The following is a 19,422-nucleotide window of genomic DNA, read 5'->3' as shown; positions in this document are numbered from 1 at the left end:
CCCCCCCCCCCCCACCCCCCCCCCCCCCCACCCCCCCCCCCCCCCACCCCCCCCCCCCCCCACCCCCCCCCCCCCCCACCCCCCCCCCCCCCCACCCCCCCCCCCCCCCACCCCCCCCCCCCCCCACCCCCCCCCCCCCCCACCCCCCCCCCCCCCCACCCCCCCCCCCCCCCACCCCCCCCCCCCCCCACCCCCCCCCCCCCCCACCCCCCCCCCCCCCCACCCCCCCCCCCCCCCACCCCCCCCCCCCCCCACCCCCCCCCCCCCCCACCCCCCCCCCCCCCCACCCCCCCCCCCCCCCACCCCCCCCCCCCCCCACCCCCCCCCCCCCCCACCCCCCCCCCCCCCCACCCCCCCCCCCCCCCACCCCCCCCCCCCCCCACCCCCCCCCCCCCCCACCCCCCCCCCCCCCCACCCCCCCCCCCCCCCACCCCCCCCCCCCCCCACCCCCCCCCCCCCCCACCCCCCCCCCCCCCCACCCCCCCCCCCCCCCACCCCCCCCCCCCCCCACCCCCCCCCCCCCCCACCCCCCCCCCCCCCCACCCCCCCCCCCCCCCACCCCCCCCCCCCCCCACCCCCCCCCCCCCCCACCCCCCCCCCCCCCCACCCCCCCCCCCCCCCACCCCCCCCCCCCCCCACCCCCCCCCCCCCCCACCCCCCCCCCCCCCCACCCCCCCCCCCCCCCACCCCCCCCCCCCCCCACCCCCCCCCCCCCCCACCCCCCCCCCCCCCCACCCCCCCCCCCCCCCACCCCCCCCCCCCCCCACCCCCCCCCCCCCCCACCCCCCCCCCCCCCCACCCCCCCCCCCCCCCACCCCCCCCCCCCCCCACCCCCCCCCCCCCCCACCCCCCCCCCCCCCCACCCCCCCCCCCCCCCACCCCCCCCCCCCCCCACCCCCCCCCCCCCCCACCCCCCCCCCCCCCCACCCCCCCCCCCCCCCACCCCCCCCCCCCCCCACCCCCCCCCCCCCCCACCCCCCCCCCCCCCCACCCCCCCCCCCCCCCACCCCCCCCCCCCCCCACCCCCCCCCCCCCCCACCCCCCCCCCCCCCCACCCCCCCCCCCCCCCACCCCCCCCCCCCCCCACCCCCCCCCCCCCCCACCCCCCCCCCCCCCCACCCCCCCCCCCCCCCACCCCCCCCCCCCCCCACCCCCCCCCCCCCCCACCCCCCCCCCCCCCCACCCCCCCCCCCCCCCACCCCCCCCCCCCCCCACCCCCCCCCCCCCCCACCCCCCCCCCCCCCCACCCCCCCCCCCCCCCACCCCCCCCCCCCCCCACCCCCCCCCCCCCCCACCCCCCCCCCCCCCCACCCCCCCCCCCCCCCACCCCCCCCCCCCCCCACCCCCCCCCCCCCCCACCCCCCCCCCCCCCCACCCCCCCCCCCCCCCACCCCCCCCCCCCCCCACCCCCCCCCCCCCCCACCCCCCCCCCCCCCCACCCCCCCCCCCCCCCACCCCCCCCCCCCCCCACCCCCCCCCCCCCCCACCCCCCCCCCCCCCCACCCCCCCCCCCCCCCACCCCCCCCCCCCCCCACCCCCCCCCCCCCCCACCCCCCCCCCCCCCCACCCCCCCCCCCCCCCACCCCCCCCCCCCCCCACCCCCCCCCCCCCCCACCCCCCCCCCCCCCCACCCCCCCCCCCCCCCACCCCCCCCCCCCCCCACCCCCCCCCCCCCCCACCCCCCCCCCCCCCCACCCCCCCCCCCCCCCACCCCCCCCCCCCCCCACCCCCCCCCCCCCCCACCCCCCCCCCCCCCCACCCCCCCCCCCCCCCACCCCCCCCCCCCCCCACCCCCCCCCCCCCCCACCCCCCCCCCCCCCCACCCCCCCCCCCCCCCACCCCCCCCCCCCCCCACCCCCCCCCCCCCCCACCCCCCCCCCCCCCCACCCCCCCCCCCCCCCACCCCCCCCCCCCCCCACCCCCCCCCCCCCCCACCCCCCCCCCCCCCCACCCCCCCCCCCCCCCACCCCCCCCCCCCCCCACCCCCCCCCCCCCCCACCCCCCCCCCCCCCCACCCCCCCCCCCCCCCACCCCCCCCCCCCCCCACCCCCCCCCCCCCCCACCCCCCCCCCCCCCCACCCCCCCCCCCCCCCACCCCCCCCCCCCCCCACCCCCCCCCCCCCCCACCCCCCCCCCCCCCCACCCCCCCCCCCCCCCACCCCCCCCCCCCCCCACCCCCCCCCCCCCCCACCCCCCCCCCCCCCCACCCCCCCCCCCCCCCACCCCCCCCCCCCCCCACCCCCCCCCCCCCCCACCCCCCCCCCCCCCCACCCCCCCCCCCCCCCACCCCCCCCCCCCCCCACCCCCCCCCCCCCCCACCCCCCCCCCCCCCCACCCCCCCCCCCCCCCACCCCCCCCCCCCCCCACCCCCCCCCCCCCCCACCCCCCCCCCCCCCCACCCCCCCCCCCCCCCACCCCCCCCCCCCCCCACCCCCCCCCCCCCCCACCCCCCCCCCCCCCCACCCCCCCCCCCCCCCACCCCCCCCCCCCCCCACCCCCCCCCCCCCCCACCCCCCCCCCCCCCCACCCCCCCCCCCCCCCACCCCCCCCCCCCCCCACCCCCCCCCCCCCCCACCCCCCCCCCCCCCCACCCCCCCCCCCCCCCACCCCCCCCCCCCCCCACCCCCCCCCCCCCCCACCCCCCCCCCCCCCCACCCCCCCCCCCCCCCACCCCCCCCCCCCCCCACCCCCCCCCCCCCCCACCCCCCCCCCCCCCCACCCCCCCCCCCCCCCACCCCCCCCCCCCCCCACCCCCCCCCCCCCCCACCCCCCCCCCCCCCCACCCCCCCCCCCCCCCACCCCCCCCCCCCCCCACCCCCCCCCCCCCCCACCCCCCCCCCCCCCCACCCCCCCCCCCCCCCACCCCCCCCCCCCCCCACCCCCCCCCCCCCCCACCCCCCCCCCCCCCCACCCCCCCCCCCCCCCACCCCCCCCCCCCCCCACCCCCCCCCCCCCCCACCCCCCCCCCCCCCCACCCCCCCCCCCCCCCACCCCCCCCCCCCCCCACCCCCCCCCCCCCCCACCCCCCCCCCCCCCCACCCCCCCCCCCCCCCACCCCCCCCCCCCCCCACCCCCCCCCCCCCCCACCCCCCCCCCCCCCCACCCCCCCCCCCCCCCACCCCCCCCCCCCCCCACCCCCCCCCCCCCCCACCCCCCCCCCCCCCCACCCCCCCCCCCCCCCACCCCCCCCCCCCCCCACCCCCCCCCCCCCCCACCCCCCCCCCCCCCCACCCCCCCCCCCCCCCACCCCCCCCCCCCCCCACCCCCCCCCCCCCCCACCCCCCCCCCCCCCCACCCCCCCCCCCCCCCACCCCCCCCCCCCCCCACCCCCCCCCCCCCCCACCCCCCCCCCCCCCCACCCCCCCCCCCCCCCACCCCCCCCCCCCCCCACCCCCCCCCCCCCCCACCCCCCCCCCCCCCCACCCCCCCCCCCCCCCACCCCCCCCCCCCCCCACCCCCCCCCCCCCCCACCCCCCCCCCCCCCCACCCCCCCCCCCCCCCACCCCCCCCCCCCCCCACCCCCCCCCCCCCCCACCCCCCCCCCCCCCCACCCCCCCCCCCCCCCACCCCCCCCCCCCCCCACCCCCCCCCCCCCCCACCCCCCCCCCCCCCCACCCCCCCCCCCCCCCACCCCCCCCCCCCCCCACCCCCCCCCCCCCCCACCCCCCCCCCCCCCCACCCCCCCCCCCCCCCACCCCCCCCCCCCCCCACCCCCCCCCCCCCCCACCCCCCCCCCCCCCCACCCCCCCCCCCCCCCACCCCCCCCCCCCCCCACCCCCCCCCCCCCCCACCCCCCCCCCCCCCCACCCCCCCCCCCCCCCACCCCCCCCCCCCCCCACCCCCCCCCCCCCCCACCCCCCCCCCCCCCCACCCCCCCCCCCCCCCACCCCCCCCCCCCCCCACCCCCCCCCCCCCCCACCCCCCCCCCCCCCCACCCCCCCCCCCCCCCACCCCCCCCCCCCCCCACCCCCCCCCCCCCCCACCCCCCCCCCCCCCCACCCCCCCCCCCCCCCACCCCCCCCCCCCCCCACCCCCCCCCCCCCCCACCCCCCCCCCCCCCCACCCCCCCCCCCCCCCACCCCCCCCCCCCCCCACCCCCCCCCCCCCCCACCCCCCCCCCCCCCCACCCCCCCCCCCCCCCACCCCCCCCCCCCCCCACCCCCCCCCCCCCCCACCCCCCCCCCCCCCCACCCCCCCCCCCCCCCACCCCCCCCCCCCCCCACCCCCCCCCCCCCCCACCCCCCCCCCCCCCCACCCCCCCCCCCCCCCACCCCCCCCCCCCCCCACCCCCCCCCCCCCCCACCCCCCCCCCCCCCCACCCCCCCCCCCCCCCACCCCCCCCCCCCCCCACCCCCCCCCCCCCCCACCCCCCCCCCCCCCCACCCCCCCCCCCCCCCACCCCCCCCCCCCCCCACCCCCCCCCCCCCCCACCCCCCCCCCCCCCCACCCCCCCCCCCCCCCACCCCCCCCCCCCCCCACCCCCCCCCCCCCCCACCCCCCCCCCCCCCCACCCCCCCCCCCCCCCACCCCCCCCCCCCCCCACCCCCCCCCCCCCCCACCCCCCCCCCCCCCCACCCCCCCCCCCCCCCACCCCCCCCCCCCCCCACCCCCCCCCCCCCCCACCCCCCCCCCCCCCCACCCCCCCCCCCCCCCACCCCCCCCCCCCCCCACCCCCCCCCCCCCCCACCCCCCCCCCCCCCCACCCCCCCCCCCCCCCACCCCCCCCCCCCCCCACCCCCCCCCCCCCCCACCCCCCCCCCCCCCCACCCCCCCCCCCCCCCACCCCCCCCCCCCCCCACCCCCCCCCCCCCCCACCCCCCCCCCCCCCCACCCCCCCCCCCCCCCACCCCCCCCCCCCCCCACCCCCCCCCCCCCCCACCCCCCCCCCCCCCCACCCCCCCCCCCCCCCACCCCCCCCCCCCCCCACCCCCCCCCCCCCCCACCCCCCCCCCCCCCCACCCCCCCCCCCCCCCACCCCCCCCCCCCCCCACCCCCCCCCCCCCCCACCCCCCCCCCCCCCCACCCCCCCCCCCCCCCACCCCCCCCCCCCCCCACCCCCCCCCCCCCCCACCCCCCCCCCCCCCCACCCCCCCCCCCCCCCACCCCCCCCCCCCCCCACCCCCCCCCCCCCCCACCCCCCCCCCCCCCCACCCCCCCCCCCCCCCACCCCCCCCCCCCCCCACCCCCCCCCCCCCCCACCCCCCCCCCCCCCCACCCCCCCCCCCCCCCACCCCCCCCCCCCCCCACCCCCCCCCCCCCCCACCCCCCCCCCCCCCCACCCCCCCCCCCCCCCACCCCCCCCCCCCCCCACCCCCCCCCCCCCCCACCCCCCCCCCCCCCCACCCCCCCCCCCCCCCACCCCCCCCCCCCCCCACCCCCCCCCCCCCCCACCCCCCCCCCCCCCCACCCCCCCCCCCCCCCACCCCCCCCCCCCCCCACCCCCCCCCCCCCCCACCCCCCCCCCCCCCCACCCCCCCCCCCCCCCACCCCCCCCCCCCCCCACCCCCCCCCCCCCCCACCCCCCCCCCCCCCCACCCCCCCCCCCCCCCACCCCCCCCCCCCCCCACCCCCCCCCCCCCCCACCCCCCCCCCCCCCCACCCCCCCCCCCCCCCACCCCCCCCCCCCCCCACCCCCCCCCCCCCCCACCCCCCCCCCCCCCCACCCCCCCCCCCCCCCACCCCCCCCCCCCCCCACCCCCCCCCCCCCCCACCCCCCCCCCCCCCCACCCCCCCCCCCCCCCACCCCCCCCCCCCCCCACCCCCCCCCCCCCCCACCCCCCCCCCCCCCCACCCCCCCCCCCCCCCACCCCCCCCCCCCCCCACCCCCCCCCCCCCCCACCCCCCCCCCCCCCCACCCCCCCCCCCCCCCACCCCCCCCCCCCCCCACCCCCCCCCCCCCCCACCCCCCCCCCCCCCCACCCCCCCCCCCCCCCACCCCCCCCCCCCCCCACCCCCCCCCCCCCCCACCCCCCCCCCCCCCCACCCCCCCCCCCCCCCACCCCCCCCCCCCCCCACCCCCCCCCCCCCCCACCCCCCCCCCCCCCCACCCCCCCCCCCCCCCACCCCCCCCCCCCCCCACCCCCCCCCCCCCCCACCCCCCCCCCCCCCCACCCCCCCCCCCCCCCACCCCCCCCCCCCCCCACCCCCCCCCCCCCCCACCCCCCCCCCCCCCCACCCCCCCCCCCCCCCACCCCCCCCCCCCCCCACCCCCCCCCCCCCCCACCCCCCCCCCCCCCCACCCCCCCCCCCCCCCACCCCCCCCCCCCCCCACCCCCCCCCCCCCCCACCCCCCCCCCCCCCCACCCCCCCCCCCCCCCACCCCCCCCCCCCCCCACCCCCCCCCCCCCCCACCCCCCCCCCCCCCCACCCCCCCCCCCCCCCACCCCCCCCCCCCCCCACCCCCCCCCCCCCCCACCCCCCCCCCCCCCCACCCCCCCCCCCCCCCACCCCCCCCCCCCCCCACCCCCCCCCCCCCCCACCCCCCCCCCCCCCCACCCCCCCCCCCCCCCACCCCCCCCCCCCCCCACCCCCCCCCCCCCCCACCCCCCCCCCCCCCCACCCCCCCCCCCCCCCACCCCCCCCCCCCCCCACCCCCCCCCCCCCCCACCCCCCCCCCCCCCCACCCCCCCCCCCCCCCACCCCCCCCCCCCCCCACCCCCCCCCCCCCCCACCCCCCCCCCCCCCCACCCCCCCCCCCCCCCACCCCCCCCCCCCCCCACCCCCCCCCCCCCCCACCCCCCCCCCCCCCCACCCCCCCCCCCCCCCACCCCCCCCCCCCCCCACCCCCCCCCCCCCCCACCCCCCCCCCCCCCCACCCCCCCCCCCCCCCACCCCCCCCCCCCCCCACCCCCCCCCCCCCCCACCCCCCCCCCCCCCCACCCCCCCCCCCCCCCACCCCCCCCCCCCCCCACCCCCCCCCCCCCCCACCCCCCCCCCCCCCCACCCCCCCCCCCCCCCACCCCCCCCCCCCCCCACCCCCCCCCCCCCCCACCCCCCCCCCCCCCCACCCCCCCCCCCCCCCACCCCCCCCCCCCCCCACCCCCCCCCCCCCCCACCCCCCCCCCCCCCCACCCCCCCCCCCCCCCACCCCCCCCCCCCCCCACCCCCCCCCCCCCCCACCCCCCCCCCCCCCCACCCCCCCCCCCCCCCACCCCCCCCCCCCCCCACCCCCCCCCCCCCCCACCCCCCCCCCCCCCCACCCCCCCCCCCCCCCACCCCCCCCCCCCCCCACCCCCCCCCCCCCCCACCCCCCCCCCCCCCCACCCCCCCCCCCCCCCACCCCCCCCCCCCCCCACCCCCCCCCCCCCCCACCCCCCCCCCCCCCCACCCCCCCCCCCCCCCACCCCCCCCCCCCCCCACCCCCCCCCCCCCCCACCCCCCCCCCCCCCCACCCCCCCCCCCCCCCACCCCCCCCCCCCCCCACCCCCCCCCCCCCCCACCCCCCCCCCCCCCCACCCCCCCCCCCCCCCACCCCCCCCCCCCCCCACCCCCCCCCCCCCCCACCCCCCCCCCCCCCCACCCCCCCCCCCCCCCACCCCCCCCCCCCCCCACCCCCCCCCCCCCCCACCCCCCCCCCCCCCCACCTGGGTCAACCCATTCTGGGCCAACCCATTCTGGGCATGGGGGTTACACATACCCTGCTCTTTAAAAAAGGAACCAAATGCCAGGCAGGCCCACTCAGATTCCATGCTAATCAAACCCGAAGTCTTCCGTTTTTATAAGATGCAAATGAAGCTACTTTTTCCCTCAGCTGTTTAGTCGACTGTTCCGTTTCTTTTGTTCTTCTTTTGTTCTCCTTTTGTTCTTTCTGGTGAACAAGAAGAGTGGTGAACAGCAGCCAAGCTTCCTATTACTGCAAATCCAGCTCAGTAGCTTACAGTGCTCCTGAGATTTCACCTGACTGATTGCCCGCATATTTTCATATCCAAGTTTACAGCTGTAAGAGCCAGAAATGAACTGTTGAGTACGGCTGAACCAAATGTGTGTGCATGTGTGAACATTTAGGCTGTGGTGAAGAATGTCCCCTTTCCCTTTTGTTTACTGACATTTTGATTTACATTTTTTTCCCCCTGCCTTTCTGCTCCATCAGGGACCACTAAGATGGCTAACTAATAGGGTTGCGGACCTACAGGTGGGGCCTGGAGATTTTCTGGAATTACAACTGATTCCCAAACTGCAGAGATCACTTCCTCTAGCTCAGTGGTTCTCAACCTTCCTAATGCCGCGACCCTTTAATACAGTTCCTCATGTTGTGGTGACCCCCAACCATAAAATTATTTTTGTTGCTACTTCATAACTGTAATTTTGCTACTGTTATGAATCATAATGTAAATATCTGATATGCAGGATGTATTTTCATTGTTACAAATTGAACATAATTAAAGCATAGTGATTAATCACAAAAACAATATGTAATTATATATTGTGAAATATTTATTTCTAATTATAAATAAATGAAATATGTGTTTCCCTATGACCCCTGTGAAAGGGTCGTTTGACCCGCAAAGGGGTCGCAACCCACAGGTTGAGAACCGCTGCTGTAGAGAAAATGGCGGCTTCAGAGGACTCTGTGGCATTCTAGCCTGTTGAGAGTTCCCCCTCGCCCAAATCCTGCCCCCTTCAGGCTCCACCACCCGAATCTTCAAGAATTACCCAACCTGGAGTTGGCAACCTTACTAACTACTAGAACAGGGGTCTGCAACCCGCAGCTCCGGAGCCGCATGCGGCTCTTTCAGCTTTATACTGCGGCTCCGCATGGCCTGGAGGTCGGAGGGTAGCGTGGGCGTGTCCCTCCAGAGCAGTGCTGGAAGGAAAGGTGAGTGGAGTGGCCGAACCGGAGGTGGCTCCATGTGGAGCCGCTTCTCCGGCTCGGTAGATCTTCGGGCCATGGAAAACGGGTCCAAATGACTCTTTGGGTGGTAAAGGTTGCCAACCCCTGAACTATGTAAACACCCCTCTTGGCTCCCTATTGGGAGAAAGGTGGGCTATACAGGAACCAAACAAACAATTAAAAAAAGACACTGAAAAGTTTGGTGAACATTAATTAATTAATTTACTTCATTTATACCCTGTTTTTCTCCCTAACGGGGACTCAAAGTGTCTTGCATCATGCTCCTTTCCTCCACTTTATCCCCACAACAACCCTGAGAGGTAGGCTAGGCTCAGAATGTGTGACGGGCCCAAGGTCACCTAGTGAGCTTCCACGGCTGAGTGGGAACTCGAACCCAAATCTCTCAGATCCAAGTCTGGCAAGACTCACCACTACACCACACTGGCATTTGGGCTCCCATGAAAGTAAACCTTTAGCAATGAGCATGTTCCCAGGCAAAGGTTTTGATAAATTGCCAAAGATTCTCAGTGCTAAATTTTGGGCCCACTAGACACTTACCCAGCATGACAAAGCTCTGCACATTCTCTTGCTCTTTGAAGACATATATCCAGGCTCGTTTATGTAACCAACGAGAATGGTAGTTTCAAATGCCAAAATGATTATGACTAAACCGACTGAGTGCTATCCATTGTCTTTTTAACATGCCCAGAAGCGTTCCGTGATTGCAGACAATAAAATACCACTTACCAAGCGTCGGATCGTACTCCCAGATGAATCGCTTGGTTAGGAAGCGCACAACGAGAGCTATTGGAAATAAAAGAAAAAATATATTCAGATGAAAGTGTGATGATAACAGCCCATTCGCTTGAGAGAGGTGTAATTGTTCATTGAGGCGCACATTAAAGAAATGCCATTTTTCCCCAAATCGGGTAAAAACTTAAAATCTCCCCCCCCTTCAAATAATTTAAAGTCAGATTTAGACTAATTCAAACAATCAACCTCGCATGTTGAGGAGATCGCATAAACATTGCAGTATATGTCGCATTAGTCATGTTTTCCCAAGTATTTTCTCAAGCACCCCAGGTTCACAGCTCAAACCCAAATGAACTTTTTTTAATGTGTAAACCACATTTTAAAAAAATACAAACCCAGATTTTTGATTTTAGAATTCATTTGTGAGGCTAACCCGTCCCCCTCCAAAATTTAGATAATATAACAAAGGGTCCTGCTGGAATTTGGGGGGGGGGGGAAATATAACATTCAGATTGCTTTTGGAAATTGAACCTGCAACCAACCTCTGACAACTCATTAACATCGCAGCTGGGTTTGGAAGCAGTACAGCACAGGTGTCAAAACTCATGGCCCGCCAGATGTTATGGACTACAGTTCCCATCATCCCCTGCCAGGATCATGCTGGCAGGGGGTGATGGGAACTGTAGTCCATAACATCTGGAGGGCCGCGAGTTTGACGCCTATGCAGCACAGCATGCAGTAATATTGAAAGGGAGGTATACCTTGCCACCTGGTGCCCAGCTCCTGAGGCGGGCTCAAGAACAGGGGATGATTATCAGAACAGTTTTATATAACAGTCCAGAACATGACCAGTCAACCTCCAGGTGGGGTCTCCAGGAATTATCACTGATCTCCAGAATGCACAGATCAATTTCCATGGAGAAAATGCCTGCTACAGAGGGCGGGCTCTTAAGAACATAAGAACAAGCCAGCTGGATCAGACCAGAGTCCATCTAGTCCAGCACTCTGCTACTCGCAGTGGCCCACCAGGTGCCTTTGAGAGCTCACATGCAGGATGTGAAAGCAATGGCCTTCTGCGGCTGTTGCTCCCGAGCACCTGGACTGTTAAGGCATTTGCAATCTCAGATCAAAGAGGATCAAGATTGGTAGCCATAATTCAACATTATGCTGAATGTTGATCTGAGATCAAAGAGGATCAAGATTGGTAGCCATAATTCAACATTATTCAACATAATTCAACATAATTCAACATTATACCCCACAGGGGCCCCTCCCCAAACCTTGCCCTCCTCAAGTTCCACCTTCAGATCTCCGGAATTCCCTGATCCCAAGCCAGCAACTCTCAATTTCATATTCCTGGTAACAACTTTCTGAATATCAAGAAGGATATTGACAAGCTGGAATGGGTCCAGAGGAGGGCAACCGAAATGGTAAAAGGTCAGGAATTCATGCCCTACGAGGAGAGACTTAGGGAGCTGGGTATGTTTAGTTTGAGGAAGAGACGGTTAAGAGGTGACATGATAGCCATGTTTAGATATTTGAGGAGATGTCATGTTGGTGAGGGAGCAAGCTTGTTTTGAGCTGCTCCAGAGACTAGGACCAGGAGTAATGGGTTCAAGGGGAAGAGAAAGAGATTCCACCTAAACATCAGGAAAAACTTCCTGATAGTAAAGGCTGTTCAATGGTGGAATACACTTCCTCGGGGTGGGGGTGGGTGGGGTCTCCTTCTTTGGAGGTTTTTAAAGAGAGGCTGGGTGGCCATCTGTCTGTCAGGAGTGCTTTGATTGTGTGTTCCTGCACTGCACAGGGTTGGACTTGGTGGCCCTTGGGGTCTCTTCCAACTCTATGATTCTAGGAAAGTATTATTATTATCCCTGTGTCAAGACCCCATTCCCCTTTGACTTGCCATGGGCACCCAGGAGAGTCTGGGTGACTGTAGTATCAATCCATTCTTGTTGTTGCTTGCGCTTCCTTTGTTCAGAGTTTAGTAGCAACCATCCTTTCCCCTAGCCAGACAGCACGTGGCCCTTATCAGGGTTTCACCCTTGGAGAAGCTGCAGGGCCTGAGAACACTTTCACTTTTAGGAAAAACTGTTAGAGGGAGGGGGTATATAGCTGGGGATAAAGGTTGCTCCTTTGTATGGGAATGTTTGATCCAGCAAAGAAATTCTGGAGTGTATCTGTTCGTTCCTTGATACAATAAATTGATTTCAATGAACCTGAGTCTGATTATTGGGAGGAGGTCAATGGACCTGACACCCTATAAGCTGAGGTCCTGTAAGGAATTACATGTCGATAAATGTTTGAATATTACTCTTTGATTTGCATCTTCCTCTTCTGCAGGCCAATTTCTGCCTCCTTCCATATTTCTTCTCTCTTCTTTTAGTTGACTCAATTCCCAACTTTACGAGGATAATTAGTATGCTCGGCCCACAACAGTTAGGCGGGGAGGTATCTTCTTTTTAAAATATTCAGGCCAGTTTATGTAACCGGGGAAAAAATATTCTCCTGTACACCTGGGAAAAGCAGCCAACCCTATCTTGATGTGGTTTCACCATCCTACTGTTCTTGGCTGTGATGCTCACTTTTTAGAGGGATTATATTACAATGTGTGTGTCTGTGTGGAGGGGCGGGGGGAAGGCCGAAGCTGAGAAAACACTGGCTTGCCTAAATTCATAATAGAGATGAGATTAGAAATGGAATTCAACCACACAGCGGCGATGCCACAGATAACTTGCTGTCAATGACTAAGTGGTCCTATGGCCTCCTATTACAGAGAAGAGGCACGTCTGATGAATAACTCTTTCTTAATTGTTTACTGCCGCGGAGATCAAATGTTTAAGGTGCAGAAATTGCCCAGATATTAATACCCATGAACCTTGACAGCTGCCTTGCTTTCAGGTCATGTCCACTGATTAATTCTGTTTGCAGAGCACATTCATTCTGCAGACCTCTCGAATTATGGCCTTATGACACAGTCAGGCTGTACAATAAAAAACACAGGCAACTTGCTTGCAGTTGAGTTTACATTTTCCTGGTATGGGCGGGCAATTGCCTGCCAATTGGCTGGGCTGCCTGCCAACTCTCAGCTGGTTGGTGGGCAGAAGCTGAGGGGGAGAGTGATGTGCACGCCCAGCTAGATTCTGACGCTTTTGGGCAAACCTGGAAATGACATCATTGCACTGGGCATGTGGATCACTGCTCCCGCCCCACCACTACAAAGCTCCCACTCATTGCTGGGAAGAACCTGGCAAGCCTACTTGCAAATCTGTACAATAGGACGCAAGTGGAGGCCCTGTGAGGACTCAGTCAGGAGGGAATCTCATTTCCCAGTCCCCTCTCTTGCTCATGCTTTTCCTATCTGCCTCCCATGGCAGTGTCTTGAAGCTTTATCCCTTTCCTTCTCTCCTATCCATGCATCTACAAGCCAGCGTGGTGTAGTGGTTAAGAGCAGGTGGATTCTAATTTGGAGAACTGGGTTTGATTCCCCCACTCCTCCGCCTGAGTGACAGAGCCTTATCTGGTGAACCAGATGTGATTCCACACTCCTACACTCCTGCTGAGTGACCTTGGGCTAGTCACAGTTCTTCGGAACTCTCTCAGCCCCACGTATCTCACAAGGGGTCTGTTGTGGGGAGAGGAAGGGAAAGGAGCTTAAGTCTCCTTACAGAAGAGAAAGGTGGGATATAAATCCAAACTCCTCCTCTTCCTCCTCCTTCCCCATGGCAGTCTCTGCCCCCCATCTGTTCTTCCCCATGGCAGTCATCTGCCCCCCATCTGCCCTTCCCTTTCCCCAGCTTCACCTTCACCTTTCTCTTTCTATATCTATTTTACTCTTCTCTTCCTCCAGCTTTACCTTCCCTTGTTTCCATTTCTTACATTTTTATTCCCCCCACCCCACCGAGGAGCCCCGTAGCACAGAGCAAAGCTCTGCTCACAACGTGGGCTTGATCCTAGCGTAAGTTGGCTTCAAGTAACCAGTTCAAGGCTGGCTCCTTCTGAGGTTAGTAAAATGAGTACCCAGCTTGCTGGGGATAAAATGTAGATGTATGACCTGGAAGTAGGGGTGGGTAGCGTGGTGGCCAAGTTTGCAGATGATACCAAATTATGTAGGGTGGTGAGAACCACAAAGGATTGCGAAGAGCTCCAAGCGGACCTTGATAAATTAGGTGAGTGGGCTAAGAAATGGCAAATGCAGTTCAATGTAGCAAAATGCAAAGTGATGCACATAGGGCCAAAAAATCCAAACTTCACATACACGCTACAGGGGTCAGTGCTATCAGTCACAGACCAGGAAAGGGATTTGGGCATTTTAGTTGATAGTTCCATGGGAATGTCAACTCAATGCATGGCAGCTGTGAAAAAGGCAAACTCTATGCTGGGGATCATTAGGAAAGGAATTGATAATAAAACTGCAAAGATTATATAAAGCAGTGGTGCAACCGCACTTGGAATACTGTGTTCAGTTCTGGTCGCCACATCTCAAAAAGGATATTGAAGAGATAGAAAAAGTGCAGAGAAGGGCAACAAGGATGATTGAGGGACTGGAGCACCTTCCCTATGAGGAGAGGCTGCAGTGTTTGGGACTCTTTAGTTTGGAGAGGAGACGTCTGAGGGGGGATATGATTGAAGTTAGAAAATTATGCATGGGATAAAAAAATGTTGACAGAGAGAAATTTTTCTCTCTTTCTCACAATATGCTGCCACAGGAGGTGGTGATGGCCACTAACCTGGATAGCTTTAAAAGGGGCTTGGACAGATTTATGGAGAAGTCGATTTATTGCTATCAATCTTGATCCTCTTTGATCTGAGATTGCAAATGCCTTAACAGACCAGGTGCTCAGGGGGAGCAGCAGCAGCAGAAGGCCATTGCTTTCACATCCTGCATGTGAGCTCCCAAAAGCACCTGGTGGGCCACTGCGAGTAGCAGCGAGCTGGACTAGATGGACTCTGGTCTGATCCAGCTGGCTTGTTCTTATGTTCTTAGATGACGGGGAAGGCACTGGCAAACCACCACCCGAAGGTCAGTAATGCTTTACTCCCTTCCCTTGCACATTACACAAACTGCGGCTTAGATCCGTCATGAAAGTCTTGTGAGAACTTGGCATCCTTTTTTAAAAGTAACAGATATTGTTTCTGTGATGTGGTCTGTATGTGTGTGTGTGTGTGTGTGTACAAAATTTCATATTTCTCTGAACACTTGAGGCTTCTCCCAGGTTTGTAGAACCCCATTCCTCTGCCCAAATCTGTCGATGGACCCACTGTGTGGATTTTTTGATTCACACCCTGAAGCCATTGTTCAAAATTAGATATATTGTTTGCTAAGTCATAACACTATAAGTAGGCAGAATATTTGTCCTTGCTTCAGTTCTACACTACAAGCAGAAATGGCATACTTGGCTAAGATACTGACTGTATTTCCTCAGCAGACTTCCTTAAATCAAATTGCATCCCGACCCATCTGTGGTTCAAGAGTGGACTCGCATTGTACTGAAGGAAGATGGACTGGATTTCTGACCACATATTTACAACGGTTCGCAGCTGCGGTTAACTTTTTCTAAAACGTACACCTTTGCTTGCTGGTTCTGGCTGGAATCAAAGACGGAACAAACAAACTCCCCAAAGAATGTCTTCCCTGGTTGCATAAACGGTCCATCCGTCACCAGGATGAGCTATAAGATCCTGTGAGAACATCTGCTTTGTGACAGATTGGGAGCCTGGAGGACTTCAGGTAAACATTTTGACATCAGAATCCTATACACTACAAACATCCCCAAATGCTGTGGTTTCCGGCAGCCAGGGGCTCATTGTGTATTGACTACAGCAGTCTAAGAATGAGTGGAATCAAAAGGATGGGAACAGGATTTTGGTACAGCATTGCCATTATGATTCTTTCAATCATCTGATCCTCCAAATGGGACACTTGGCAAATGTTAAAATCTGTCTAAAAGGATCTCAGAAGGCAGCTGCTTCCATTTGCACGTCTGGGTCATTTCCTCTCATGCTTCCTCAGCTTGTACAAATCTAAATGAAGACTAGATAAACATGTGTTGGACATATGGGTTTTTTTTGGTGGGGGGGAATGATTCATACAACCATGTTTGATGCAGAGGAGAGGACCCCCGTCTCTGTTGAACATTCATGTGAGAAAATAAAAACATGAAAGTCGTCCTCATGGTGTAAAATTCCCATTTAGAGGTAGTGGGCTAAATCCAGAAGGATAACTGTGTTAGTTCAGAGCAACAGAATAAAACGGAAGTCCAGCAGCACTATGAGCAGGGACTTTTTTAATTTTCCAGGGCATGATGTTACAGATTTAAAAGTTGCAGTTTCCTTACAGAGGAACTTCAAAGGAAGAATGCAGTGTGAAGTTGTAGAATTAAAATTCATTAACAATTCAGTAAAGAACTGGCAGTTGTGATGTTCAACGAAATTAAATAATAACAGTAATAATTTTTCATATTCTGCCCTCCCACTGCTAAAGCAGAGCTCAAGATGGATCACAATAGTCATTTATAAAACCATAATAATATAAATTAAATAAAAACCAAAGAACCACAGCAAGACTACTGCAAAAGGGCCTAATTAACAATACTAACCAGCATCTAAACCAGGGGTAGGGAACCTGCGGCTCGAGAGCCGCATGCGGCTCTTCTGCCCTTGCACTGTGGCTCCACGAGCTGAGCCGCTGGCCCCATCCTTGCCCGCCCTGCAGGCAGCAGGGCAGACGCATCCATGCACTTATCAGAATGAGCGGAGTAAAAGGTTAAAAAACCCAATATATACAGTGTTATCTTTATTTTAAATGTCAAAAATTATTTGCGGCTCCAAGTGTTTTCTTTTCCCATGGAAAACAGGTCCAAATGGCTCTTTGAGTGTTAAAGGTTCCCTACCCCTGATCTAAACAATACTGTAATCAATATATTGGGAAGGCAAACTATCCACAAACCCAATTAAAAAATAAAAACGAAGGGGCTGGCTGGAAATAGAACTGGAGCAGATGCACATTCCACCTAGCTCCCAATAATAATGAAGCTCTAGCGTCCTCTATTAGCGGGTGCTTTCAGGTTGTCTTCAAGGAGGGCATTACAGTAGTCTAGCCTCGAGTTTACCACGCTATGGATCCTCAAGGCTAGATCAACTAAGTCAAGGAAGGCAGCAGGCTTCAAAGATAAATTAAGATGAAATAAACCCATCTTTTTTTTGCAGCTGAATGAACTTTCTCTAGCAATGATGCTAGGTCCAGTATAGCTCCCCCCCACCCAGACTCTTAAATGGGTCAGCCAAGATTAGCCTAACCCCATCAGTTGTGGCAAACACAATACCATCCAAGGCCTCAGCCTTCCCAACCAGCATCACCTCTCTCTTGTCCGGATTCAATTTCTGTTATATATTAATCTGACTTGTATTAATTTTGCTGAAAAATGATCTGCATTCTGCCTGAACTGCCCATCTTTCGCATTTGTTTATTCGTGTTTACAATCAAGACATCTGTTCCTTCCGACACACTGTTTACCACCTAGCAACCAAAAATCTGCCGTCTGTAAAATATCCATTTCCTGTAAACATCTTTTATTATCACACGCACAGACACACACGCGCGCGCATCTCAATTCATCACAACACCAGTCGCAGTCTGCATAAATCCTGGAATGCAAATGTATCAAGCAGTTTCATACCAGATCTTTTTTCACAAAGAAGGGGCAGGTAACATTCCACAAGACAGATGAGTTTTGTCCTGATAGAGACAGAAACCTTTTTATCACCTGCTGACTACATACAACTTGGCTGCAGAATACTGACAGCAGCAGTGTGGAGTCTTTCTAGACAAGTGGCTCGCTGAACATGGGACCCACTGAGCTACAAGCACATGACAAGCAATCAGGAAATTATTTGAGTCAAGTCACAGGAAGAAGGGGGCAGAGCAGGGGCAGAGCAAGGGGAAACTGCACCCGGGTGCGCGCATGCCCTGCACCCCAGCCACGGCGCTGCCTGCCCTGCCCCTCCATGGCCACGTCCCCACCACTGCTCCACCTGGGCCGTCACGCCTCCGCCCCTTTGGCGCTACGTCACTGGGGCAGAGTTGTGACCTCCCAGCATATCCTAAAGAACTGAGGACAGCAAACAGAAGCCATGAGCTGATAGGGGGTACACTATCGAGTAGGGGTGTATCTATGGAAAACCGCACCTATGGCAAAGCCCTGTCCTTCAGCAGGAAGGCTGTTTGCCTTGTTGCTGGCTCAGGGTGGCAGTAGCCTCACTGAGGTAATAAACTTGAGCCTTTCCTACGTCACTTCAGACCACAGGCCTTCACTCACATGACTCAGGTAGAGAAAGAAATAAGATTGGCAATTGTAAATAGAAGTGTTATAATAATTGATGCAGCCTGCACATTGACCAGGAAAATGCAAATTCAGGCTGTGAAGTTAGGGTTGCCAACTACAGCTTGGGAAATTCCTGGACATTTGGGGGCGGTACTCTGAGAGGGTGGATTTGGAGGAGGAGGGAACTCAGCAGGGAACTCAGACCCTCTGAATACCATTTCCTTCAGCGGAACTGACCTTTGCGATCTGGAGATCAGTTAGGATTCTGGACGATTACATATACCAGAACCGCTGTTTGTCGGGAAGGTCTGAAAAAGCAAACCTATGAAGCTACGGTACCTTGTGCTCAGTAACGTGCACTGAGGTCACTACTGTCTAGCCAGCCTGGGAAAGGCTTTCCAGGGTCTTAAGTATAGGTCTTTCATATCCCCTACCATCTGATCCTTTTAAATGAAGATGCTTGGGATTGAACCTTGGAACTTCTGCGTGCCAAGCAGATACTCTGCTACTAAGCCATAATCCCTGACAAGAGCTGAATATCTAGTGCCTATGAACCGGCAGTAGTTCTAGTTGGGAAGATCACAATTACACACTTGGTTTCCCATGCATTCACTAGTTGTTCAGAAAATTCTGCAAAGAATCAAAGGAACTGCTAGGCTAAGCCGACCCATCCCCCATTTTATCCTCTAAAATTGTGAAGTGGGGTAGACAGAGAGAGAAGGATTGCCCAAAGGTCACAGAGCAATCTGCACTGCACAGCAGAGATTTATCACATCCTAGTTAACCCCCCTATTACACCACATTGGCTCAATGTGTAAACACCTGGATCTCGCAAACGTACGAGTGCTTGGCTCATGGAGTTCATCGTGTCTCATCCCCATATTTCTTTAGAAAGCTTCCAGTGCAGTTGTTTCTTGTACGGCTATGGCTATTTTATGACTGTTTTGACTTCCATTTTACGACTGTTTAACTTCTCGATGGCAAATGATGCGTGATTATACTCTTATGGTTCACCCCAAATCATCTCAGTGCTTAGAAGATCAGTTGCTGCAATTGTATTTGCCCTTTCAGACTCCAAGGTCGTGCCTTTTGGTTCCCTTATACCGAAACATTTTTGCAATGTTTGGGTCCTCTAGAGATACACAACTCACAACACTATCCAGTCTACCTCTTTCTCTGTTTACTGTTGAAACTAAACCCGTCCCTGCTGTTTTCCCAGGAAAGGTCAAGCTCTCATGCTTATGAAAGCTGTCTCCGAACAATTAACACTCATTGCAGACACATAAACTGATCGTTCTGGATTATCAATATGATTAAGGTCAGCAGATCTGGCTTGGGAAGTTCTAGAAATCTGGGGGCAGAGCCTGGAGACAGTAAAGTTTGGAAAGGGAAGTGAGCTCAGGGGGTATTTGGTACCATATGGTCTTTGGTACCATATACCATATTTGGTACCATATAGTCCGGTGGTGGCGAACCTATGGCACGGGTGCCAGAAGTGGCACTCAGAGCCCTCTC

At 64.2% G+C, this 19,422-nt stretch overlaps 1 protein-coding gene across 1 annotated transcript in view; it reads right to left on the bottom strand.

Moving 5' to 3' along the window:
* The window catches only part of RERG (RAS like estrogen regulated growth inhibitor), a 163,265-nt gene that overhangs the window by 14,680 nt on the left and 129,163 nt on the right, over window positions 1-19,422 (bottom strand). The window contains 1 exon segment of the mRNA XM_048501919.1: window positions 9,574-9,634. Coding sequence (XP_048357876.1) covers window positions 9,574-9,634 — 61 coding nt within the window.

Source organism: Sphaerodactylus townsendi, linkage group LG06 (assembly GCF_021028975.2).
Source record: "Sphaerodactylus townsendi isolate TG3544 linkage group LG06, MPM_Stown_v2.3, whole genome shotgun sequence".
Classification (NCBI taxonomy): Eukaryota; Metazoa; Chordata; class Lepidosauria; order Squamata; family Sphaerodactylidae; genus Sphaerodactylus; species Sphaerodactylus townsendi.
The sequence above is the reverse complement of the archived record's forward strand: the minus strand, read 5'-3'. Positions and strand labels throughout refer to the sequence as shown.